At 40.0% G+C, this 23,358-nt stretch overlaps 1 protein-coding gene across 1 annotated transcript in view; it reads right to left on the bottom strand.

Moving 5' to 3' along the window:
- slc1a7a (solute carrier family 1 member 7a) overlaps positions 1–21,526 on the bottom strand; it is a 59,935-nt gene extending 38,409 nt beyond the window's left edge. The window contains exons 1-2 of the mRNA XM_067454218.1: positions 21,311–21,526; positions 9,935–10,014 (exon numbers count right to left, since the gene is read on the bottom strand). Coding sequence (XP_067310319.1) covers positions 9,935–10,014; positions 21,311–21,445 — 215 coding nt within the window. The 5' untranslated portion in view covers positions 21,446–21,526. The remainder of the gene's footprint in view (positions 1–9,934; positions 10,015–21,310) is intronic.
- Between the last annotated feature and the right edge of the window lie 1,832 nt (positions 21,527–23,358).

Raw genomic sequence — 23,358 nt, 5'->3', positions numbered from 1 at the left:
CAAACGCGGATAAAAAGCGTTAAAAAACTACAAACATGACGGATGTGCAAGTCCGACGGTTAAGTTGAGAGGTTTAGATAAAGGTTTGAGTGGTTTAGACTCTCGATTCCGATTTCGTTTTAATTCCTACGGTGGCCGATTTAGTCCAAAATTAACATGGCTTCCAGTTCGACCTCACCCATGAGTGTTCCTTCAAGTGATGAGGTTACTTTAGAAAACTGTTACAATTTGCAGTTATTTAATTTGTCAGTTAACATGTAGGTTATGATATCTATGTAAAATGAATAATAGTTTTACGTTTTCGTTATTTTTTTACCATTACATTGCTAACATCAGCTATCAGGTTCCCAGACGAATGCAAGCTAATCTTAGTAAAGTAACTTTCATCAGTGCTATCGTTATTCTGTATATTGTTCGACAGGCTATATAATTTTCTCCGTGAGCAGAGATCAGTTGATGTGACGGAGGTGCAAGGGAGAGATGTTAAAATGCGAAAGGCAAAGCTTGAATTTATGGGTATGTCCCTCTTTACGGCTATGGCTAATGTACTTTCAAGATGGAGGGGCAACATGGCGACCAGCCTTCGAACCCCTCACCCGTATGTATTTTCAATGGCATATTATAAACTTACGAGAATACTTTATTACTTGAAAGAAGTAAATATACCTTAATGAACACATTTTCTTCATTCAAGTGTTTTTAGCTAAAAATAAACTAAAATAGTTACACAGTGTAGCTTTAGTTTCAATGAGAAACCTTTGGCGTCATACACACATCATAATAAAATGATATAGTGGGTTATGATTGTGCCATTATGACATTTTGGAGTCTATTTTTATTTACATTTATTTACGCTAGTTAGACAAGTTTTGACATGTAACACAACCCCAACCCATCCCTAAACCTATCCATTTGTCTATTATATGATATAAAACACAGGATATAACAGGCAGATATGACTGCATGCACAATTTATTCAAAATGTACTAATATTTCAAGTGTTCCGAGGACAAACGATTTGTGATTTGTGTGAAGAAAATCCCCAAAAGCGATCACCGCCTCCATCTGCCGAAGATCATGCACGCATCAAATTTCTCGTTTGTCTCTTAACCGATTGTGTCATGCTAAAGAGTCGTGTGCATCATTTGAATGTGAAAGGAATGAGTTTGTTCACAGAGCGGCAGGATCATCATTTCAGCGATTAAAACATTAAGATCAACACTGTTCTTTACATGAAGACATTAAATGACTTCAGGAGACAACATGATGTTAATACTTTAGTACTGTTTTGGTCAGTTTTTGCAATAAATACCTGTGACCTATACTTTTATTTGCCTGTTATGTATTTTTTATTGTTTGGTAGATTTAGGGTAGGAGTTGGGTTAGTTGCTCCAAAATTTAAAAGTAGCCTATAAATATACTTTACTAGTCTACTTTTACAAATGCCAAAAATTAAATGTGACGCATTAGGCAGACAAATGAAATCAAAAAAATGACACTAAATGGGTGCCTTCTGCGTTGAAAAAAATGACGCAGAGGGGTCCTGACCAAGCGTCAATATGTGACGGGTTGGGAGTGAGACTGTGTTGTTTTTAAGAGTACAGGAAGAAAAGCACTTTTGCTAATAGATTGCACTGCAATAATCAGAAGATTATTATGGAGGCAGCTGATTTTGATGGAGGAATTTGAAGCTTTACTCGCAAAATACAATTCATGTTCATCAATAAAGGTGAGAACTAGGACGTTACCTAAATATACTTGAATTAATTTAAAAGTGTATCCAAGTAGTTATAGTTAGTTAATAGCTTAGTTAATAGGTGTGTGCGATCACAATGCATGTGAACCGTTGTGATGGATTGGGGCTGAGTCTCAGTCAGGTTAGTTTGTTTGTGTATTCTATTTTAATTTAAATCAGTTTTTTGTTTGCAGTAAGGAAATAAAACTCACAACAATATTATTTTGGGTTTAATAGACTTTATTTAAACTTTCGTTTGGAGTTAAGTGCGCACACTCTTTAACGAGTAGTTGGAGTTTATTCTTACCCTTCTTTTGTTTGTCTGTTTTGTTATGGCTGAGTCCCGTGAGCTGGTGCGCCGTCTAAAGGGGTTCGGGCGGAAACACTGGACATATATATACTGTTCCGGCCCGTAATCTAGCCGCACCATTCCTGGTTCTGCCTGGGGGGGAGGACTCCAAGAACTCTTCCTCTTGTTTTGATATATATAGGAAGTAAATTCATAAAGTGGAGTAATGTGACGAAGTGTTATTTAATGTATTTGTTTCCAGTTTTGTTTGATGTTTTCATATGTTTGTATTTTGTGTAATGGCCATTATTTGTGTATCTGTTTTCCCCTTTTTGTGTTAATTGGTGCTGGCCACCAATGTATAAAGGTATGTCTGGTGTTTGTAAGTATGAGTGTTGTTCTGTGAGGGAACGGGTCCTGTAGTTCTTAGACCTCTGTTGTATTTCTTTTTAGAGGCAGATACAGAGACTTATGTTTATTGTATAAGTTGTTTGTTTGGTTGTTTTTTTCTCTTATATTTTGGTTTAGCTCAGTTAGGTTAACATTTGCTTTGTATTTTGTTAATCCTATTCTGTTGCAATAAACCCCTAAACGCTAGTATTAGCCTGCTGCCTCCATGTTCTTTATCCGTTTACTGGCCACATCTATCACAATTGGTGGCAGTGGTGGGATGTGCCAGTAGGGGGCAGCAGTAAGTTGGTTTCCCCTCTCCTTTCATTGGACAAAATGGGGCCGAAGAAAGCCGTGAAGGGCGACGAGATGGCCGTATCCGCAACGGGAGGTGTTGAGGCTGAAGTTCCGCTAGTTTTAGGTGACTCACAGAATGTTACCGTAGAGGAGTTACGAGACATGTTCCGGGCACATATGAAAATGCAGCAAGATAGAGATGAACGACTAGACCAGGAAACTGCACGGCAAGAGAATAGATGGAAGGCTTTGCAACATCAGTTCAGGCAGCTTCAGGACGAAGTGCACACAAGAACGACACCAATTTCTCCCCCGGGTCTTCAGTACACCCCTTTGAATCAAGAGAGTGAGCAGGGAGATGTGCGGGGGTCGTCAGCCGTTGGGAGTCAAGTTGTAGAACAGGCAAGGGCTATGACTGAACCACGTCTACAGCCACTTAATGAGGACGATGACGTGGAGCATTTCCTTACTACCTTCGAGCGGATAGCCACAGCGTGTCGCTGGCCGAGAACGGATTGGGCCGTGAGGTTAGTACCGCTGCTTACTGGCAAAGCTCGTAGTGCTTATGTGAACATGGATATTAATGAATCTCTTGTCTATGATTGTGTGAAATCAGCAGTTCTAAAGAAATATGACATTAACCCAGAGACCTATCGTTTGAGGTTTCGGTCTGCAGATGTTGGAGCTGATGAGACCCCTAAGGAGCTCTATGTGCGTCTTAAGGACACTTTTAACAAGTGGGTTCAGCCCCAGGATCGGAGTAAGGAGGAAGTTACGGAGGTAATCATTATGGAGCAATATCTCCGTGTGCTTGCCCCAGAGCTGCAAACATGGGTTAAGGAGCATAACCCGGATTCGGCGGCAAAGGCTGCAGAACTGGCAGATGTGTTTGTTGCAGCACGACGAAGAGGTCAACCCTGGACTTACAACCAATGGAAAGCATTCAAAGACCCCAAGCGACCCAGTAAGAGATCTGTATCACCAATGAAGACGAATGTAATGGCAGGTAAGTCTGTGGGTGATAATGGTGGTCTTATTAGTGGGAACCCAAGATTTAACACCAAGGTTATTGTGTGCTATCAGTGTGGGCAGGAGGGACATACTAAGCCTAGGTGCCCTAATAAGCCTTCCACGCATGCAAATCTCTGTGGGGTACCTAGACCTGAAGATCCTACTTGTAGGGCGAATGTTTCTTTGCATCATGTGACCGTGTGTTTGAATGGGCAGGAAGTGAGTGCTTTAGTGGATACTGGGAGTATGCAGACACTGGTCAAGTCGGAATTAGTTCCAGCCCATCTGTGGAAACATACATCTCCGGTGGCGATTAAGTGTGTTCATGGCGATGAAAGGTATTATCCTACAGCTGATGTTTATGTGACTGTGCAGGGACAGACTTATCTGCTGGAAGTGGGCCTATCACCTGAGTTGCCTTATCCGATGGTTCTGGGTCAGGATCTTCCGGTTTTATGTGATCTCCTTCCTTTGCAGGCTTGTAATGCAGCTGTGACACGGGCCATGGCTAAGACTAGTGAGGAGGAGGTAGGAGTACTTGGGTCCTTACCTTTTTTTGAGGCAGACCTTGAAGGAAAGCCAGGAAAGTCTCGGAAGTCCCGGAGTCAGAGGAAGTGTGAAAAGTTTCGACGGGTTGTGGTGAGTGAAACGGAGTCTGCCCCTGAGAATACTTTGGGATATAAAGTACCTCGAGACATAGTACAGTTGCAGAAACATGACGACACAATTGGTCCCCTGTACAAGTTGGTAGAGAAGGGAACACTGGCTGGACAGGCAGAGGTGAGAGTCAGTCAGGGAATTTTTTTTTTCCTGCAAGGGTGTTTTGTTTCGGAAACGTAGTTCAGAGCATCAGTTGGTAGTCCCCAGGGAGGGTAGAGAACTAGTCCTTTCTTTGGGTCATTCGGTACCTTGGTCAGGTCATTTAGGTAGGCATAAGACAACTGCACGTATCCTTCGGCACTTTTATTGGCCAGGCATGAGAAGGGACATAGCTGTCTACTGTAGAACTTGTCCGCAATGTCAACAGACCTCCCTGAGGGTTCCTCCTAGAGCACCTCTTGAGCCTCTCCCCATTATTGGGGTACCCTTTGATCAGTTGGGCATGGATATTGTAGGACCCTTAGAGAAGACCAAGGCAGGCAACCGTTACATGTTGGTCGTTACAGACTACGCCACAAAATATCCTGAAGTTTTCCCCCTCAAATCCATCAAGGCGAGAGTAGTAGCATGTTCCCTCATACAATTATTCTCCAGAGTGGGGTTTCCTAAAGCTATTCTTACAGACCAAGGGTCTAACTTTATGTCAGAACTGTTGAAACAGGTGTATAAACTATTGGGTATAAAAGGAATAAGAACCACCCCGTATCACCCACAGACTGATGGCTTAACCGAACGCTTTAACCAAACGCTGAAACAAATGCTGCGCAAGTTTGTCACAGACAAAAGTGATGACTGGGATCAGTGGCTCCCATATCTGCTTTTTGCCTACAGGGAAGTTCCCCAGATCTCAACTGGATTTTCCCCGTTTGAATTATTGTATGGACGGGAGGTCCGGGGACCGTTGATGCTGTTGAAGGACATGTGGAATGGGGAACAAGACTGTGTAAGTCACACTAATGTTGTTGACTATGTTGTTCAGATGCGGGAGAAGCTGGAAGCCATGAGTGTGTTGGCCCATGAGCATATGGCAGAGGCACAGAAACGACAAAAGACCTGGTATGACCAGAAAGCCAGAACACGGAACTTTGAGCCAGGCAATCAGGTATTGGTGATGCTGCCCACTGATGCGAGCAGGTTAACTGCCAAATGGCGTGGTCCGTTTGAAGTGGTGAGGAAGTTAGGGCCGGTTACATATGAAGTTGCCACCCCTGGTCAGAAGCGTTCGAAGTGGACTTTACATGTTAACCTACTCAAAGAGTGGTTTGCTAGACCAAGGGATGCAGCAGGGGTGTTCCTGATCCGGAAGGTAGAAGATGAGGAAGAGGTGGAGGCTCAGTATCTACCAGTTCCATCTCCTTCTAGTCTATCCCTGAGTCACCTGACCCAAAGTCAACAGTTTGAAATCCAAAGACTGTGTGATTCCCAAGTGTTCCAGAAGAGGCCGGGCCATACCAGCTTAGTTGAGCATGATATTGTGCTTCGAGAAGGAGCGAGTCCAAAACGCCTGAGCTATAGAATACCCGAGCGCCTCTTGGAAGCTTTGCGCAAGGAGTTAGATGAAATGCTAGCCATGGACATTGTGGAACCCTCAAGAAGTGAGTGGTGCAGCCCAGTGGTGTTGGTGCCCAAAAAGGATGGCAGCCTACGGTTTTGCATTGACTTTAGGTATCTTAACTCAGTGTCAAAGTTTGATTCTTATCCGACCCCAAGAATCGATGACCTCATTGACCGTTTTGGTAAAGCCAACTATTTAACCACTATAGACTTGGCTAAAGGTTACTGGCAGGTCCCGTTGAGTGCAAGGTCCCGGGAACTCACGGCATTCCGGACCCCCTGGGGTCTTTATCATTTTTGCAAGATGCCCTTTGGTCTTCATGGGGCTGCTGCAACTTTCCAGCGGCTCATTGATCAGGTACTTGCTGGTTTGACTGACTTTACAGCTGCTTACTTGGACGACATTGTTGTTTACAGTTCAACTTGGGAAGAGCATCTGCAGCATATGGAAGTGGTTATTAACCAGATTCGATCGGCTGGGCTCACCATCAATCCTTCCAAGTGTTCCATCGCAAGAGCAGAGACTGAGTACTTGGGGTATGTGATTGGCCGTGGGGTTATGAGACCTCAAGTTCAAAGAATCCAGGCAATACAGAATTGCCCCAAGCCTCAGACAAAGTCGCAGATAAGATCTTTTCTGGGAATGGCAAATTGGTACAGGCGGTTCGTACCCAACTTCTCTGTGAGAGCAGCTCTCCTTACAGATTTGACAAGGAAAAACTGTCCGAACCAGATTCGGTGGACGGAGGAAGCAGAGCGGGCTTTTCAGGATATTAAGAATGCGCTGTGTCTGGGGCCAGTCTTAAGTTGTCCTGATTTTGATCAGTCCTTTGTATTGCAAACTGATGCATCAGATGTTGGAGTAGGAGCCGTTCTTCTTCAGGGGACGCAAGAAGATCGACATCCTGTAGCTTATATCAGTCGCAAGTTATTCCCCAGAGAAGTGCGGTACTCTACAGTGGAAAAGGAATGTTTGGCAGTAAAATGGGCCCTTGATACATTCAAGTATTATCTTCTTGGACGTGAGTTTGTGATTGAGACTGACCATAAAGCATTGCAGTGGATGAACCAGATGAAAGATTCGAATGCCAGGATTACACGCTGGTATCTGTCTATCCAGCCATATCGGTTTTCCATTCAGCATGTCCCAGGCCGAGACAATGTGATGGCGGACTTTCTTTCCCGCCTGCCGGCGTGAAACCAGAAGTGGGGGAGTGTGTGATGGATTGGGGCTGAGTCTCAGTCAGGTTAGTTTGTTTGTGTATTCTATTTTAATTTAAATCAGTTTTTTGTTTGCAGTAAGGAAATAAAACTCACAACAATATTATTTTGGGTTTAATAGACTTTATTTAAACTTTCGTTTGGAGTTAAGTGCGCACACTCTTTAACGAGTAGTTGGAGTTTATTCTTACCCTTCTTTTGTTTGTCTGTTTTGTTATGGCTGAGTCCCGTGAGCTGGTGCGCCGTCTAAAGGGGTTCGGGCAGAAACACTGGACATATATATACTGTTCCGGCCCGTAATCTAGCCGCACCATTCCTGGTTCTGCCTGGGGGGGAGGACTCCAAGAACTCTTCCTCTTGTTTTGATATATATAGGAAGTAAATTCATAAAGTGGAGTAATGTGACGAAGTGTTATTTAATGTATTTGTTTCCAGTTTTGTTTGATGTTTTCATATGTTTGTATTTTGTGTAATGGCCATTATTTGTGTATCTGTTTTCCCCTTTTTGTGTTAATTGGTGCTGGCCACCAATGTATAAAGGTATGTCTGGTGTTTGTAAGTATGAGTGTTGTTCTGTGAGGGAACGGGTCCTGTAGTTCTTAGACCTCTGTTGTATTTCTTTTTAGAGGCAGATACAGAGACTTATGTTTATTGTATAAGTTGTTTGTTTGGTTGTTTTTTTCTCTTATATTTTGGTTTAGCTCAGTTAGGTTAACATTTGCTTTGTATTTTGTTAATCCTATTCTGTTGCAATAAACCCCTAAACGCTAGTATTAGCCTGCTGCCTCCATGTTCTTTATCCGTTTACTGGCCACTCTAGCACAACAAAACTGTCTTTTCAAACTGAAATGCTCTTTCAAGCGGGCCAGGACCGACTAAACGAACCGCGCCTGGGCACGGTACGGAGTGCTCACACTACTCAACCGAACAACACTTTGGATCAAACCCCAGGCACATTTAAGATTGCCTAGTGGGAGAGAGTACACCATATGTATGGACAAAATTCCTGTAGCTTAAACAGTAGAGCACACACAGCAAAGCCACGGTCATGGGTTTGATTTGAACATACATAATGTATACAAGCAACTGCCATATGTAAATACAATGGGAAGTATCATTCTGATTTGATTGTTTTCTATACTAAAGTATTTTTATCCTCAAATAGATCCTACGTGTTAGTGAAAATCACTAGTGGTTTTATTTGGCTATATTGTGTTGGCTATATAATTTTAAATGGCTATATTTCCCATGTAATCCTTAGGAATGTTCTATTTAAAGGTCCCGTTCTTCGCGTGTTTTCGAAGCTTTGATTATGTTTACAGTGTGCAATATAACATGAGTTCATGTTTTACGTGTAAAAAACAGTATTTTTCACACAATTTACTTATCTTTACACCGCTGTTTTCCCTGTCCTAAAAACGGCCTGATGATTTCCTTGTTCTATGAAGTCCCTCCTTCAGAAACACGTAACGAGTTCTGATTGGGCCAGCGCTTCCCGTGTTGTGATTGGACAGCAGCTTAGCGCACTTTGCCCGGAAAAGTACCGCCTCTTACCATAACGGGGAGATGCAAGCGCTGAATGCGCGCTCTTCTCCATGTGGGAGAGCAACAAGACCACGCCCCCTATTTTGCGTGTTCTTGTGGGCGGAGGGTTAGTCAACAAACGGTTCTAGTGACGTCATTCCTGAAGGAAGTGCAGGGGTGTAGTCCAAACCGGCCGTTCGCTGTAGGCTTTGAAAGGGAACTTCTGTTAAATAAAATATCTCGCTTGGCATTGAACTATGAGCTTTATAATTTTACAGGTATTATTTATGCTCTAACAGCAACATTTCACACTAACTAAAGTTTGAAAGATGGAATCGCGAAGAACGGAACCTTTGATAGAAGTATCAGTATTGGTATCATTATCTGAGTCTGAAACTGCTCCATTGGGCTGTGATTATGGGGCGTGTTTCAACCGAACCAGGAAAGACCTCAATTGAATAGAGCTACAACCAATCAGAGCAACGAAGCAACGCATTGTCAAATGTCAACAGAGCTCAACTGCACTGTGTTGCCAAGTTTTTTCCACAGGGTTTTCCATGTCCGCGGGTTGAAGCGACCTTAATTATGTGATATATAGACCCATGAGTGCGAATTTTAGCAGGCAACCTTGCCAAAATAACACATATTTTACCACCAAACACAATTTTTTTCCGGAGAACCCCCCCAATCATACTTACGTTATGATTACGTTATGTAATCATAACATAAGTATGATTACGTTACTGTTTATCCTCTGTCCATCATCGTCTAAAGCCCACCCTGACAATTTCATTGGTCTGAACAGTTTCTGTTCGGGCATAATCACTCCTCTATGGATCAAGTCCAGACCGAACCGCCCGAGCTCAAATGTCGTTGGCGGGGCATCCAGGCTAATCATTATTGGCACTATTGCACTGTAAAAAAAAAAAATGGCTCCAAATAAAGCATTTCTAGTGACTGATCACAACTAAATTTTTCAGTTGGCCTAATTGAAATTCTGTGAATTGATGCTATTTCATTTTTTTTTTTACAGGGTGGCTTTCGATACTTGGTAAATTTGTGGACACATGACATGCTTATTTGGCATAAGTATGTAACCGATGACAAAAGTATACCATTATAAACTCTAATTTTTAACACAAATCTCACTTCAGAAACAGAATACAAACAGACGCTTATCTAACTTGATTGTACCAGATTCGCAGTGACTTACTAAGTTATTCATGTTCAAATCTTGCAAAAGGAACTCTTACCTGGATACAACTAGAGGCAGGATGAGCATCTTCAACATCCGCATCAGCAATTCCCCTGGGAACTGGAAGTACTTCACCTCCTTCAGGAAAAACAGAACAACACACAAATTTAACTGCTTTGATTCTCTGTACACAAATCAGTAGACACACAGTGGAGAAAGAATCCTTTCTCTAATCCTTTAAAAAGTCTTATGGAGATTGAATTAAATCTACAATCTTTAATATACTCATTTTCAAAATCAATCAAGTTTACACTTTATTTTAAAGGCAAAATGTGTCTTTTTTCACAACTAGTCAACTACTCTGTGTGTTTATTCGACAGGTACTAAGACATATTAAAGTATCTTTGGTGTTTCCATGGTTTCTAAAAAAAGAAAAAGTGTAATGTGGGTATGATGTCATTGCAATGCACTGATGACATGTCCTGATTAAAAAAGCTTATTTCTCTGGATTTAAACAAGGTTGGAAAATATTAAATACCATTGTTCTAGTGGTTTTTTAATCCAAAAATGTTACATATTGTGCCTTTAAGGTGACATTGTTTCTCAAGTACTGAGTAATATTAAGTAACTACAGTATATGTACATACTATAGAGTTTGTCATACTCACTATATGGTAGGTTGGTTAGTTAGTTAGTTAGTTAGTTAGTTAGTTAGTTAGTTACTTGTAGTACATGTAAAGTGACACTACGTAACTACTTCACCTTAAAATAAAACATTACCTCAAACAATTCTGCAAATACCCTACCCTGTACAGCATTTCTGCTCTTTAAACTTTTGAAAGTCCTGTTCTTCGCGATTCCATCTTTCAAACTTTATTTAGTGTGTAATGTTGCTGTTAGAGCATAAATAATACCTGTAAAATTATAAAGCTCAAAGTTCAATGCTAAGCGAGATATTTTATTTAACAGAAATTCCCTTTCAAATCCTACTGCAAACGGCCGGTTTGGACCATAGATATCCATAATAAAGGCTAGATGTCTCGTGCGCGCTGTTGGCCAATAAGGCTCGCCGTCCGCAACTGGCGGCCATCTTGTCACAGGCAGCTCGCTCACTCGTAACAGTGTGTTTTAATGGTGCATGTACTTTTAAATAGCCATAACTTGTTTAATTTTCAACCGATTTTCAAACTGTTTCGTTTGTTATAAACGTCAGAGATGTAGTTATGACACTACATACTTATGAATAATTGTAACCATGAACTTCAATATGAAAGTAACATTGAACAGAACAGATTTTATGTTAAATCAATATATAGGCTGCTAAAACTGTACCGAATGGCAACATGAGAAATTTATTAATTATTAATTATCACACACACACACACACACACACACCCACACACACACACACACACACACACACACACACACACACACACACACACACACACACACACACACACACACACACACACACACACACCTCTGGATTTTTTTCCAGAGCTAGCTTATATATATACATATATATATATATATATATATATATATATATATATATATATATATATATATATATATATATATATATATATATATATTATATATACTTTTATAATAACAATATCACTATTATAATAAAATATATTTTTTTAATAAAACAAAAAAAAAACATGCAAACTAAGTTTATTTTAACTAGACAAAAGATTGGTTGTCATAAAATCGTTATTGGTGTCAGTGAAACCTATATAATTGAACAGCTCGATTGTGGTCTCAGCCTCACGTAAGTTAGCCGTATACACAAGCTGCACGATTAAGTCGTTAACCAGAACGAAAAGCTGCAATTTCAGCGTGTTAAAGCATCCAGATTTGTAGCCATGTTAATAACGTTTGTAAGAAACCAAACCATTTGTAAATCCGTCAAGATTTCAGCGAGATAAGAGTATTTATGTTCGTACAGATCACTCATCTTACATCAGGTTCCACAGAGCCCAACAGAAAGCCTGCCTGTGACAAGATGGCCGCCGGTGATGCCGATGGTGACTCCGCCGTAAGACATCTAGCCTTTATTATGGATATCTATGGTTTGGACTACTATAACACTCCTGCACTTCCTTCATGAATGACGTCACTAGAACCGTTTGTTGACTAACCCTCTAAAGGAGAAACCATGGGAGAAACGCAAAATAGGGGGCGTGGTCTTGTTGCTCTCCCACGTGGATCAGCGCTTGCATCTCCCCGTTATGGTAAGGGGCGGGACCTTTCCGGGCAAAGTGCGCTAAGCCGCTGTCCAATCACAACACGGGAAGCGCTGGCCCAATCAGAACTCGTTACGTATCCCGGAAGGAGGGACTTCATAGAACAAGGAAATCATCAGGCCGTTTTTAGGACAGAGGAAACAGCAGTGTACAGATAAGTAAATTGTGTGAAAAATACTGGGGTTTTTTTACACGTGAACTCATGTTATATTACACACTGTAAACATAATCAAAGCTTCAAACACGCGCGAAGAATTGGACCTTTAATGTACACCACACATCTTGACATGTCAAATGATAACACACATCCATCATTTTATCATCATTTCTTGAATTACAGCATTATCATCATTTGCAAATAAATCACCTTTCCATCTCATGTGTTTAAGAGTACTAAATCATCACTTTCTGGGAAATTGGCACAACATATCTCTTATAAAAATAGAAACTTCCATTGTGGAAGCTACTCTTACTGTTTTTCCTCCATCTTTAATGCATCTCAGATCATGCAAAACAATAAATGCTGTCATGTTATCATGAGAGACGCTTCTAAAGATCACTATATCAAATCATTCTGATGTTTGGCTCATGCTTTTCAGAAAGATCAAACCAACATTTTTTTAAATTAGTGTTAATTTTGTCACCTATTTTTAATTTAGTCTTAGTATTAGTCTTGAGCTAAAATGTCCTTTTTAGTTTTAGTCATATTTAGTCATTCACATATCTTTTTTATTTAGTTAAGTTTTAGTTGACTAAAAGTCTTGTCATTTAGTCTAGTTTTAGTCAATTGACAACTCAAGGTATCTTAGTCAAGTTTTAGTCGACTAAAAGTCTTGTCATTTTAGTCTAGTTTTAGTCAAAAGAAAAACTCAATATTTCTTAGTCAAGTTTTACATAAATTATTTCTAATACCATTTCAGTCAGTTTTTCACACATCTCAAATATAATGTCATTATTACCAGACAAGCTACACTTGATGAATGATTTTTGTTGAATGAAACACGTCATACACACATATATATATATATATATATATATATATATATATATATATATATATATATATATATATATATATATATATATATATATATATATATATAAAGCCTACTACTGTACATATAAGGGAAAATAAGTTTGCCTTTTAAAGAGCTATTTTAAACTTTTCTTTTGTTAAATTGTATTTGCTCGCATTCATTAATATTCACTTGTGTGTGCTTATATAAGCATAATAAAATAAAAATATTAGGATGCAAGGTATTAAGGTTTTAAAATGTCACATTTAAGGAAATCTAGTCTAGATACATGTATATTTATTTATTAAAGAGCCATACAGGCACCAACTGGGTAAACCATGGAATTACAAATTAAAGTTATTATATTTCCAGCCACAAAATGACTCTAAATTTGCCTCTTTGCATTGGAATTCTCTAATTTAACCGTAATCAGTACACTAAATGAAAAGAAAAATATTTTAAGTGCTCATTAATGGACCATAATTATTGCACAAATAGTTTTTACTACCAAAATATCTCCTCAAAATGTTCATTACGGTACTGTTTACCTGTATAGTGAAGCTGTTGTCTATTCTATTCAATGTATTGACAGCGATGATTTCTGCGAGCGCTGCAGAAAGATGAATGCAACTCTGTTATTCAAAGGCTCTGGCTTTAACTGTTATGCCACATTAAGTGCGCCAAAACGCTATATATTATTTGAATTTCGTATTAAAACTTTACAAATTGCCTCACGCAAAAGGCGCGACAGTTGGCAACTGTTTTCTGCCTCATATACCCTGCGTCCCAATTCGCATATCCATCCTAAATAGTATTCGAAAATAGAATTAGTATGTCCCAAATCATAGTATGTTGAAAAGAGTATTTCAAAGGGACCCGGATGGTTTACTATTTCCGGTCCGAATTCGAAGTATGAATCAATGGGCACTCAAATGGCTGATATTGCCCACAACCCACTGCGAAGTCGTATGGGGTTTCGATTAGAACTACAAACACGGATAAAAAGCGTTTAAAATTACAAACATGACGGATGTGCCAGTCTGGCGGTTAAGTATAGAAGTTCAGATAAAGGGGTTTGAGTGACCCTATCAATATTTAACCTGACAATAATATATTTATTCAGTGTTGTCCACATTATAATTCACCTGCAGCAGCATTGTGAACTTTTGTAATGACACGTTTGGCCATTAACTTTTAAATGCATCATTATATTTAAACTGCGGAGGAGAGTCTCTGCATTAAAGACCCACAAATGGCAGATCAACGAGCGGCTACATTTCTCTCCGATACGGTAGGAGATTAAACTGAATGTGGAGGATTTGAACTGTGACGAATCTGACGATGATTGTAAGAGCAGATAAACGGTGACGGGATGCACGTAACTAAGCGACAGAGTCCGTTAAAGATGACGAAGTAGTATGTCCCGAAGCTTGCATACTTTTCTGCTACACACTCAAAAGAATATACTTTTTCTTCACAAAAAGAGTACATACTTTTAGGACGTAGTATAAGTAGGCGAATTGGGACGCAGCAGTAGTTTCGTGTTGCAGCCACATGATGGCAGCGACAGGAGACTGACCCTGCGTCCCAATTCGCATACTATCCATACTACATAGTATTCGAAAATAGAATTATGCTGCGTCCCAATTCGCCTACTTATACTAGGCTACGTCCTAAAAGTATGTACTCTTTTTGTGAAGAAAATGTATATACTTTTGAGTGTGTAGCAGAACAGTATACAAGCTTTTAACTGCCCTGTAAGGCACCGTCAGATTCATTGCAGTTCAAATCCTCCACATTCAGTTTAATCTCCTACCGTATCGGAGAGAAATGTAGCCGCACATTGATCTGCCATTTGTGCGTCTTTAATGCAGAGACTCTCCTCATGTGTTTGCAGTTGAAATATAATGGTGCATTTAAAAGTGAAGGGCCAAACGTGTCATTACAAAAGTTCACAATGCTGCAGGTGAAATATAATATGGACAGTTGTTCAAGAGTGGCTTAACAGCATGTTGCCTGGGGTAAAGACAAAAAGGGCTGGACTGCTGTTGAGTGGTCCAAAGTTATGTTCTCTGATGAAAGTAAATGTTGCATTTCCTTTGGAAATCAGAGGCACACAATCCATGTTGCTTGAGGTCCAGTGTAAAGTTTCCACAGTCAGTAATGGTTTGGGGTGCCATGTCATCTACTGGTGTTGGTCCACTGTGTTTTCTGAGGTCCAAGGTCAACACAGCCATTTACCATGAAGTTTATGAGCCCTTCATGCTTCCTGCTGCTGACCAACTTATTAGAGATGCAGATTTAATTTTCCATTAGGACTTGGCACCTGCACACAGTACCAAAGCAACTAGTACCTGGTTTAAGGACCATGGTATCCCTGTTCTTAATCGGCCAGCACATTCACCTGACCTTAATTGTGGGAGGGTAATGAGAAGAGGAAAATGCGATATGCCCAACAATGCAGAAGAGCTGAAGGCCATTATCAGAGCAATCTGGGCTCTCATAACACCTGAGCAGTGCCACAGACTGATCGACTCCATGCCACGCCACATTGCTCCAGTAAATCAGGCAAAAGGAGCCCCAAGTAAATATTGAGTGCTGTACATGCTCATACTTTTCATGTTTATACTTTTCAGTTGGCCAAGATTTCTAAAAATCCTTTCTTTGTATTGGTCTTAAGTAATATACAAATATTCTGAGATACTGAATTTGGGATTTTTCTTAGTTGTCAGTTATAATCATCAAAATTAAAAGAAATAAACATTTGAAATATATTTGTCTGTGTTTAATGAATGCATATAATATACAAGTTTCACTTTTTGAATGGAATTAGTGAAATAAATAAACTTTTTAATAACATTCTAATTATATGACCAGTACCTGTATATTTAAATGCTTTCACTTAATTGTGTTGTGTTCCCCCTTTGCTTTGGTTCACAAAACTTTTAAATATATTTCCATAAGGTGCAGGCACTATGTTTTGCACTGAAATGCCTTGAGCAAAAGTTCTGCAGCTATTTAGATGTTTTTTTATTTATTTTTATTTCAGTGTTTAGATCATAAAAAAACTACTCTTATGATATAAATGTTATTATTGTCCTATATTATAATTATGTAGCTATTAGAGACAGCACTATAGAGGGAATGCATCAACGTCACTTTCCCGCCGGAACACGCCCCCTCAGCCAGGGCTGAGTGGCAGAAAATCTGCTGCATGACTGCAGTTAATGGGGGAAAAGCGAGCTGAGCAAATCATTATCAGTGTAAACTAAAGGCTAGCCTTGATACAGTGGTCCTTACAACTTACCACAGATTCAGTGATCCATGGATAATGACATGCAGCCAGGAATCGTGTTTTCCTGACATTTTTATGAGCCTGATTTCGACATGATTATTAACTGATCAGTCATCACATTTTTCGAGTGAATCCCGCATGTATATGTGGATGGGTCAGTGTACTGAAGCGTGTATGTGGCCACTTGTCAAGAATGGAAAACAAAAGTTTTATTCAAATTCTGAATATTTTAGACCTATTAATAAAAAAAACAATTCTATTGCCCAGACAGGCAGCACACAAAGACTGCTCCCTTTATAATCACTAAAACTGTCACTCATTCAATAAACGCAGCCTCACAAAGTTCTGCAGTGAAGCTGATACAATGATTCTCTTATTTTCAAAATGTCTGCACTTACAAAGACGTGCTTGTTAAGTGAGTGGATTCCAAGTTCAACACCTTTGATTGGCCAACTGCGTTGTAGATATCTACAAACATGTCTGTGATTGGCTACATTACTCACTGAGGCGAAAACAAGTTGGAAATGTAATCATTTGACAAGTGCAAATACAGATACACACTGGATCTTTTACCAGCTCCTTTTCGTTAATAATATGCTATTATTACGAATTCTTACGGAGGATTATATATCCAGCAGTTATGGGCAGCGTTTCCCTCTTAAAGCAGAAACAGCAGCAGGTTGGCTGTGGTTTGAGTGAGACAATGACACGCTATCAAGTTCATCTCAAGCTCAGAACAACGATGTCCATTGGGTCCGTGTTAAACTAATGTCTTGAAAGAACCGATGAACTCACGAGCAGCTGATACTGAGCATGCGTGTGTAACCGAACATACAGCGGTCCTCGGATCAGCAGGACAGAATTGAAAACCGTTTCTTTCGGACAAGTTCGATACTGAAAACTAACAAGCCGATGAGCAGAGCAATGAGACCACTTTTCACACACATGACGCTCTTCCCAACTGGACCATTTGTCTTTTTTTTCTGGCTACAACCGAGTTCCCACGGGACTTCAGCGCGAGACTACAGCTAAGTTAGCCGTCTAAAACAGGTGAATTTAAACAATGGATATGTGGCTAAACGCATCTTGTTGTCATGTAAGGCCCTGTTCATGTTGGACAGACATTTTAATTGCATTTTGTGTCTGTTAAGAGGCACAAAGACACCCTTTACGGTTATGCCCCCATAGCTGCTGTTTTAGCTGAGTGGGGGCTCTGGGCATTAACTGTAACAGCTCCGTGTTGCAAACACCAATCCGTTTTTTTTTATATATACTGTACTCACAAAGGTATAGCGATCAAGATTAACTTAAAAATTCCCTGGAGTTTTCCTTTAAGAAGAGCCCTTAAGCAAGAGAAAGCCTTATTGAAGACCATATTGTGTTGAAGAGAGCTGAGAGACATGCTGTTGGTGTTAAAGCGCTTACAGGCCTGCATTAAGGAGGGGGCAGGGACATGTGAAGCTTAGATCAGAGTTGTTGTCCAAGCAGCATCAGGATCAATGCTGACAAATGGCTGTGCAACTCTGGCATTCCTGTACCTGCTAATGCTAACATAAATCAGCAACCATGGAGCCGCCATCTGCCTATAGCATTCCTGACTAAATCTGCCATGTGGTGGAATCTAAAAAGACAGGTATACCAGGGCTCATTGATGATAAAGCTATGTAGTGTTGTTCAAAGTTGAAAAACAGTTTGGAACCACAGGTTTGGAATCATTAAGATATTTTTTTTTATGCTTCTGTTTTTGGTGCAACATCATATGAAGAAGTAGAGTGTATTTAGGATATTTTCCATAGACAGTAAAATAAATGGACAGAGCTATCCCATTGACTTCAACAGCGGAAAGTGAGTTTAGTAAGGAGCACTCTCTTCCTGATGGCTGAGCGAACTGCGCAGACTCAGACTGAGCTTGACGATGTAGATGTGACGTGAGCAACCTGTCTGACAGCTGTAGGTCTTCTAGTAGTTGTGGAAAGTGAAATCTGAATCACGTTGTTTAAATATTTTCTCCCGTTGCTTTTGTCTCATATCGGCTTCTCTCCATTCTTCTCCCTTGACTTTATCGGACTTTATGGCTCCACGTCCCCCCGACTGCCTCATAGACAGTAAAAGATTGCGAGCGTCTCCTCAGGTCTATACAGTAATTATATATATATATATATATATATATATATATATATATATATATATATATATATATATATATATATATATATATATATAGGCTATATATAGGCTATATATAGTCGCATTGGTTATGACGCAATCGTTAGCCTATTTTTACAAAAACAGCTTCTGCGGGGCGATAGTGTAAGATACAAGGTAACGGAGCCTTTTATGCATTGTCGTGTTTCTTTAGAAATAAACAATGGACAAATGGGGTCTTTAAACGTCTCAGATGTAAAGTTATTCAATGTCAAAGTGACTCAAAAATGAATGGGAGTCAATGGGATGCTAACAGCAGGTGATGGCTTGGTTAGCAATGGCCGCCCCTATGGGTGGAACGCTTTCCGAGCGCTAGATTACCCCCTTGATATTTTGCACATACACCGATCATGCACAACATTATAACCACATTCCTAATATTGTGGTTGTCCCCCTTTTGCTGCCAAAACAGCCCTGACCCGTTGAGGCTCCACTAAACCCCTAAAGGTGTGCTGTGGTATCTGGCATCAAGATGTTAGCAGTAGATCCTTTAAGTCCTGTAAGTTGCGAGGTGGGGCCCCTATGGATCGGACTTGTTTGTTCAGCACATCCCACAGATGCTCGATCGGATTGAGATCTGGGGAATTTGGAAAGCCATGTCAACACCTCAAACCCATTGGTGTGCTCCTCAAACCCTTCCTGAACCATTTTTGTATTGTGGCAGGGCGCATTATCCTCCTGTATCCAGTTCTGATGCTTATGTGTCCACTGTTGGTGCTTTCGGTAGTAGACAGGGGTCAGCATGGATACCCTGACTGGTCTATGCAGCCCTTTACATCATGGAGCCTTGGCAGGCTCATTAAGGAGGGGACAGGACATGTGAAGCTTAGACCATGACCCTGTCGTCTAGCCATCACAATTTGGCCCTTTTCAAACTCACTCAAATCCTTATGCTTGCCCATTTTTCCTGCTTGTAACACATCAACTTTGAGGACAAAATGTTCACTTGCTGTCTAATATATCCCACACAACAATGGGTGCCGTGATGAAGAGATAATCAGTATTCACTTCACCTGTCATACTATGGCTGATCGGTGTATATCCCTCATTCTTTATGTTTCAACAAAGAGAAGAAATCATATTCACATGGAAGAGAGGGTCCAGTATCAGTAGCTTGAATGTATTGTAAGTGACTTAATTAATCATACTGGATGTGTTCTCAAGAAAGAAAAGATTCATTAAAAGTAACCTTAACTAAAACTCCAGCTTCAACAAGATGAAGCTGGAATCATTTTCTAAAAGATGTATATCCCATGAGGAGACCGTAGTTCATTAACCTCATAATAGGACTAGTGAGAAATGTTCAACTCTTCATAGATTAGACATGATGAGATTTTCAACTTCAGATCCTCAATGCAATAGTGCTTCAACCGTTTCAGTTGATTGACTGATAATCCTTCAGGGCAACTAGATGCCTGGTTTAGTTGTGTCATAAGGACAGTGAGCTTTGATAGAATGCACATCTCACTTAACAGTGAGTGTCCAAAATAAAGGGAAATCTTTAAAAAATAAATCTAGTTTAAAACACATTTCTTAGGTTCTTAGTTAGGAACTCTTTGTATTCATGCTGGTTTCGAAAAACAGCATTTGTAAATAAAGTCTGCATTTAAATGCTAAGTAAGGAAATGGTGGAAATGGGAAAAAATTGTCAAGGTATTATTATTTTTGGGACATTGCATGGAAAATTTTACAACCTGAACTAACCTTGTCTTGTCATTAAAATGTTGTGTGTGTGTGTGTGTGTGTGTGTGTGTGTGTGTGTGTGTGTGTGTGTGTGTGTGTGTGTGTGTGTGTGTGTGTGTGTGTGTGTGTGTGTGTGTGTGTGTGTGTGTGTACTTGTTTATATTACACTGAGAATAAACCTGAGATCGCCTACATTGTGGGGTCGCACCCAGTGGTCCCCACAATGTAAATGGATTTATAATGGAATTATAATGGATTTATAAACATACTAAATAATGTTTTTCTGAAAATGTAAAAGTGCAGAATGTTTTTTCTGTGATGGGTAGCTTTAGGGGCCGGGGCAGTGTAGGGGGATAGAATGTACCGTTTGTGCGGTATAAAAACCATTACGCCTATGGAAACTCCATTGTACTTATTTTTGGATGTAAGTACAGTAGTTAAGGCCATCCTTACTGTACAAGGCATATAAAGTGGGACCAAATATTCTGATAATTGTATTATTTGCATCTTAATTTAATAAATCCGGAACTGGTCAGTGAGTCATGTCAATGAGAATACTTGCTACCTGGATCTCCAACTGCTGTCACACTTCATCTATACAATTAATCTTAGCCATTAATGAGGATGAAGTGTACCCTTAAAAAGAAATGTCCCAAAAGTTTTTTGTTTTTTTTCTCAGAACACCATAGAGGGACCATTTTTTGGTTCTCCAAAAAATAACCTTTCATCGATCAGGACTTAAAAGAACCATTTCTATCTTATTGTGAAGAACATTTAAAAAAAAATTGATAAATAAACTTTTGTGCAATGGAAATGTCCCATGGATGTTAAAGTTTCTTTATAGAACCATTGTTGCTAATAAAGTATCATAATGTTTTTAGAGGGTGTGACAGATGGCATGAAAGTTGGGTCATTGCAGGGGAAGACAGGGAAACTGTTATTAGTAGGGGTTACACCAGGTGGGGAAAACCAAAACTAACCTGCTCAGAGAGGTGTTTGGAGCGCAGGAAGAATCCCAGCAGGCATCCGATAACCACGGCCAAGACTGACAAGATGAGGAGGCCGTTCTGTTGGCACACATTTTTAACACGGCTCCACACCGCACCCAACGCCATGGTGACACGTACACTACCCACTCAATCAGCCATACAAACACCCTTTTACACCCGAATGCACAAACCTTCCAAGGGGGTAAAAATAAACGGACATGCAGAGAAAACAGCAGTAGGAGGTTGTAGAAAGTGTGATAATGAAGGTCCCTCCAAGAAAAAGCACTTGTCAATCCACCGTTGGTCACTACTAAAGCCCATCACCCTTTCCAGTCACTAACACACTAGCCTTCTTTCTTTCTCTCTTTCTCTCTCAGTATCTCTTCGTTCTGCCCCACCACACCCCTTACCCTGTACTTCAGCATGGCCAATAGGGGGCTCTGGGACAGCTGGCGGTATTGTCCCAGAGGTTAATACCAGCGATCCTATTAGAGCCGCACTGCATTAAGCCGATCTGAAGATGGATTAAAGATCTCTGAACAATTGGAAAGGGGATTGCTTCATGTATGTGTGAAAGAAGAAAAAATAAAACAGGACAAAAACATAAATATGAAGCAAGTGACATGACTCAGTGTAGATGTTAAACAGTGGGGGGTTTAGAAAGAGTTGGCCAATGTGGACACGGGTTGCTGTGGCTCTACCAGAGTTTGCAGGTATGTGCTTGTCAGTGTGCTTTGCACCCTCCAGTGGATGATGGCCAACAATATACGCCATTAACTCAGTCTGCAATAAATTCTTATGAATTTAAAAAGGGTCCAATATGTGATAATAATACTGTGCTAATATATGGATTTGTTTTCTGTATTTCCTTTTGCAGGCGTTTTATTCTTGTTTTAATATACTTTTTATTGTTAAAGGAAATAGATAATGATGGCAGAAAACGTTGGCAGTTTTTGTTTTACAATGATAATATTGTTTGACTATTTTTTCAGTTTTAAATTAACCACAAAATGTGTAATATTGTATTGTTTAAAAAGTAGAATTACAGAAGTGATAATCTAAAGAAAATTACTTAAGGTACTATATGTTAAAAAATGCAAGATTACCAAGATTCTTGGTACCGTGATAGGTTGCCATGTGTGCAATTCCATTCGTGAAATTTCCACTCTACTAAATATTCCACAGTCGACTGTTATTATAACAAAATGGAAGCAATTGGGAATAACAGCAACTCAGCCATGAAATGGTAGGACGCATAAAATTTCAGAGCAGACTCTAGAGCAGTGGAGACGTGTTCGCTGGAGTGATGAATCACGCTTCTCTGTCTGGCAATCCGATGGACGAGTCTAGGTTTGGCGGTTTCCAGGAGAACGGTATACTTGCCTGACTGCATTGTGCCAAATGTAAAGTTTGGTGGAGGAGGGATTAAGGTGTGGGGTTGTTTTGCAGGGGTTGGGCTTGGCCCCTTAGTTCCAGTGAAATTAACTCTTAATGCTTCAGCATACCAAGACATTTTGGACAATTTCATGTGTGGGAACAGTTTGGGGATGGCCCTTTTCTGTTCCAACATGACTGCACACCAGTGCACAAAGCAAAGTCCTTAAAGACTAAAGACATGGATGAACAGGTTTGGTGTGGAGGAACTTGACTGGCCTGCACAGAGTCCTGACCTCAAACCGATTGAAGACTGTGATTAATTTAAGCGGAGACTGCAAGCCAGGTCTTCTCGTCAAACATCAGTGCCTGACCTTACAAATGTGCTTCTAGAAGAATGGTCAAAAATTCCCATAAACACACCCCTAAACCTTGTGGAAAGACTTCCCAGAAGAATTAAAGCTGTTATAGCTGCAAAGAGTGGGCCAACTCCATATTAAACCCTACGGATTAAGATGTCATTAAAGTTCATATACATGTAAAGGCATGTGTCCCAAAACTTTTGGCAATATAGTGTATATGTGACTCAGAGACTCATTAATGCTCTTCCATGTACTGTCTTTATTTACTAAATTAGAAGGTCTGACCCTCTCCCATCTTATTTG

The sequence above is a fragment of the Pseudorasbora parva genome, chromosome 9, assembly GCF_024679245.1.
Source record: "Pseudorasbora parva isolate DD20220531a chromosome 9, ASM2467924v1, whole genome shotgun sequence".
NCBI classification, from domain to species: domain Eukaryota; kingdom Metazoa; phylum Chordata; class Actinopteri; order Cypriniformes; family Gobionidae; genus Pseudorasbora; species Pseudorasbora parva.
Note: the sequence above shows the minus strand (reverse complement) of the source record. Positions and strands in the feature narration are given on the sequence as shown.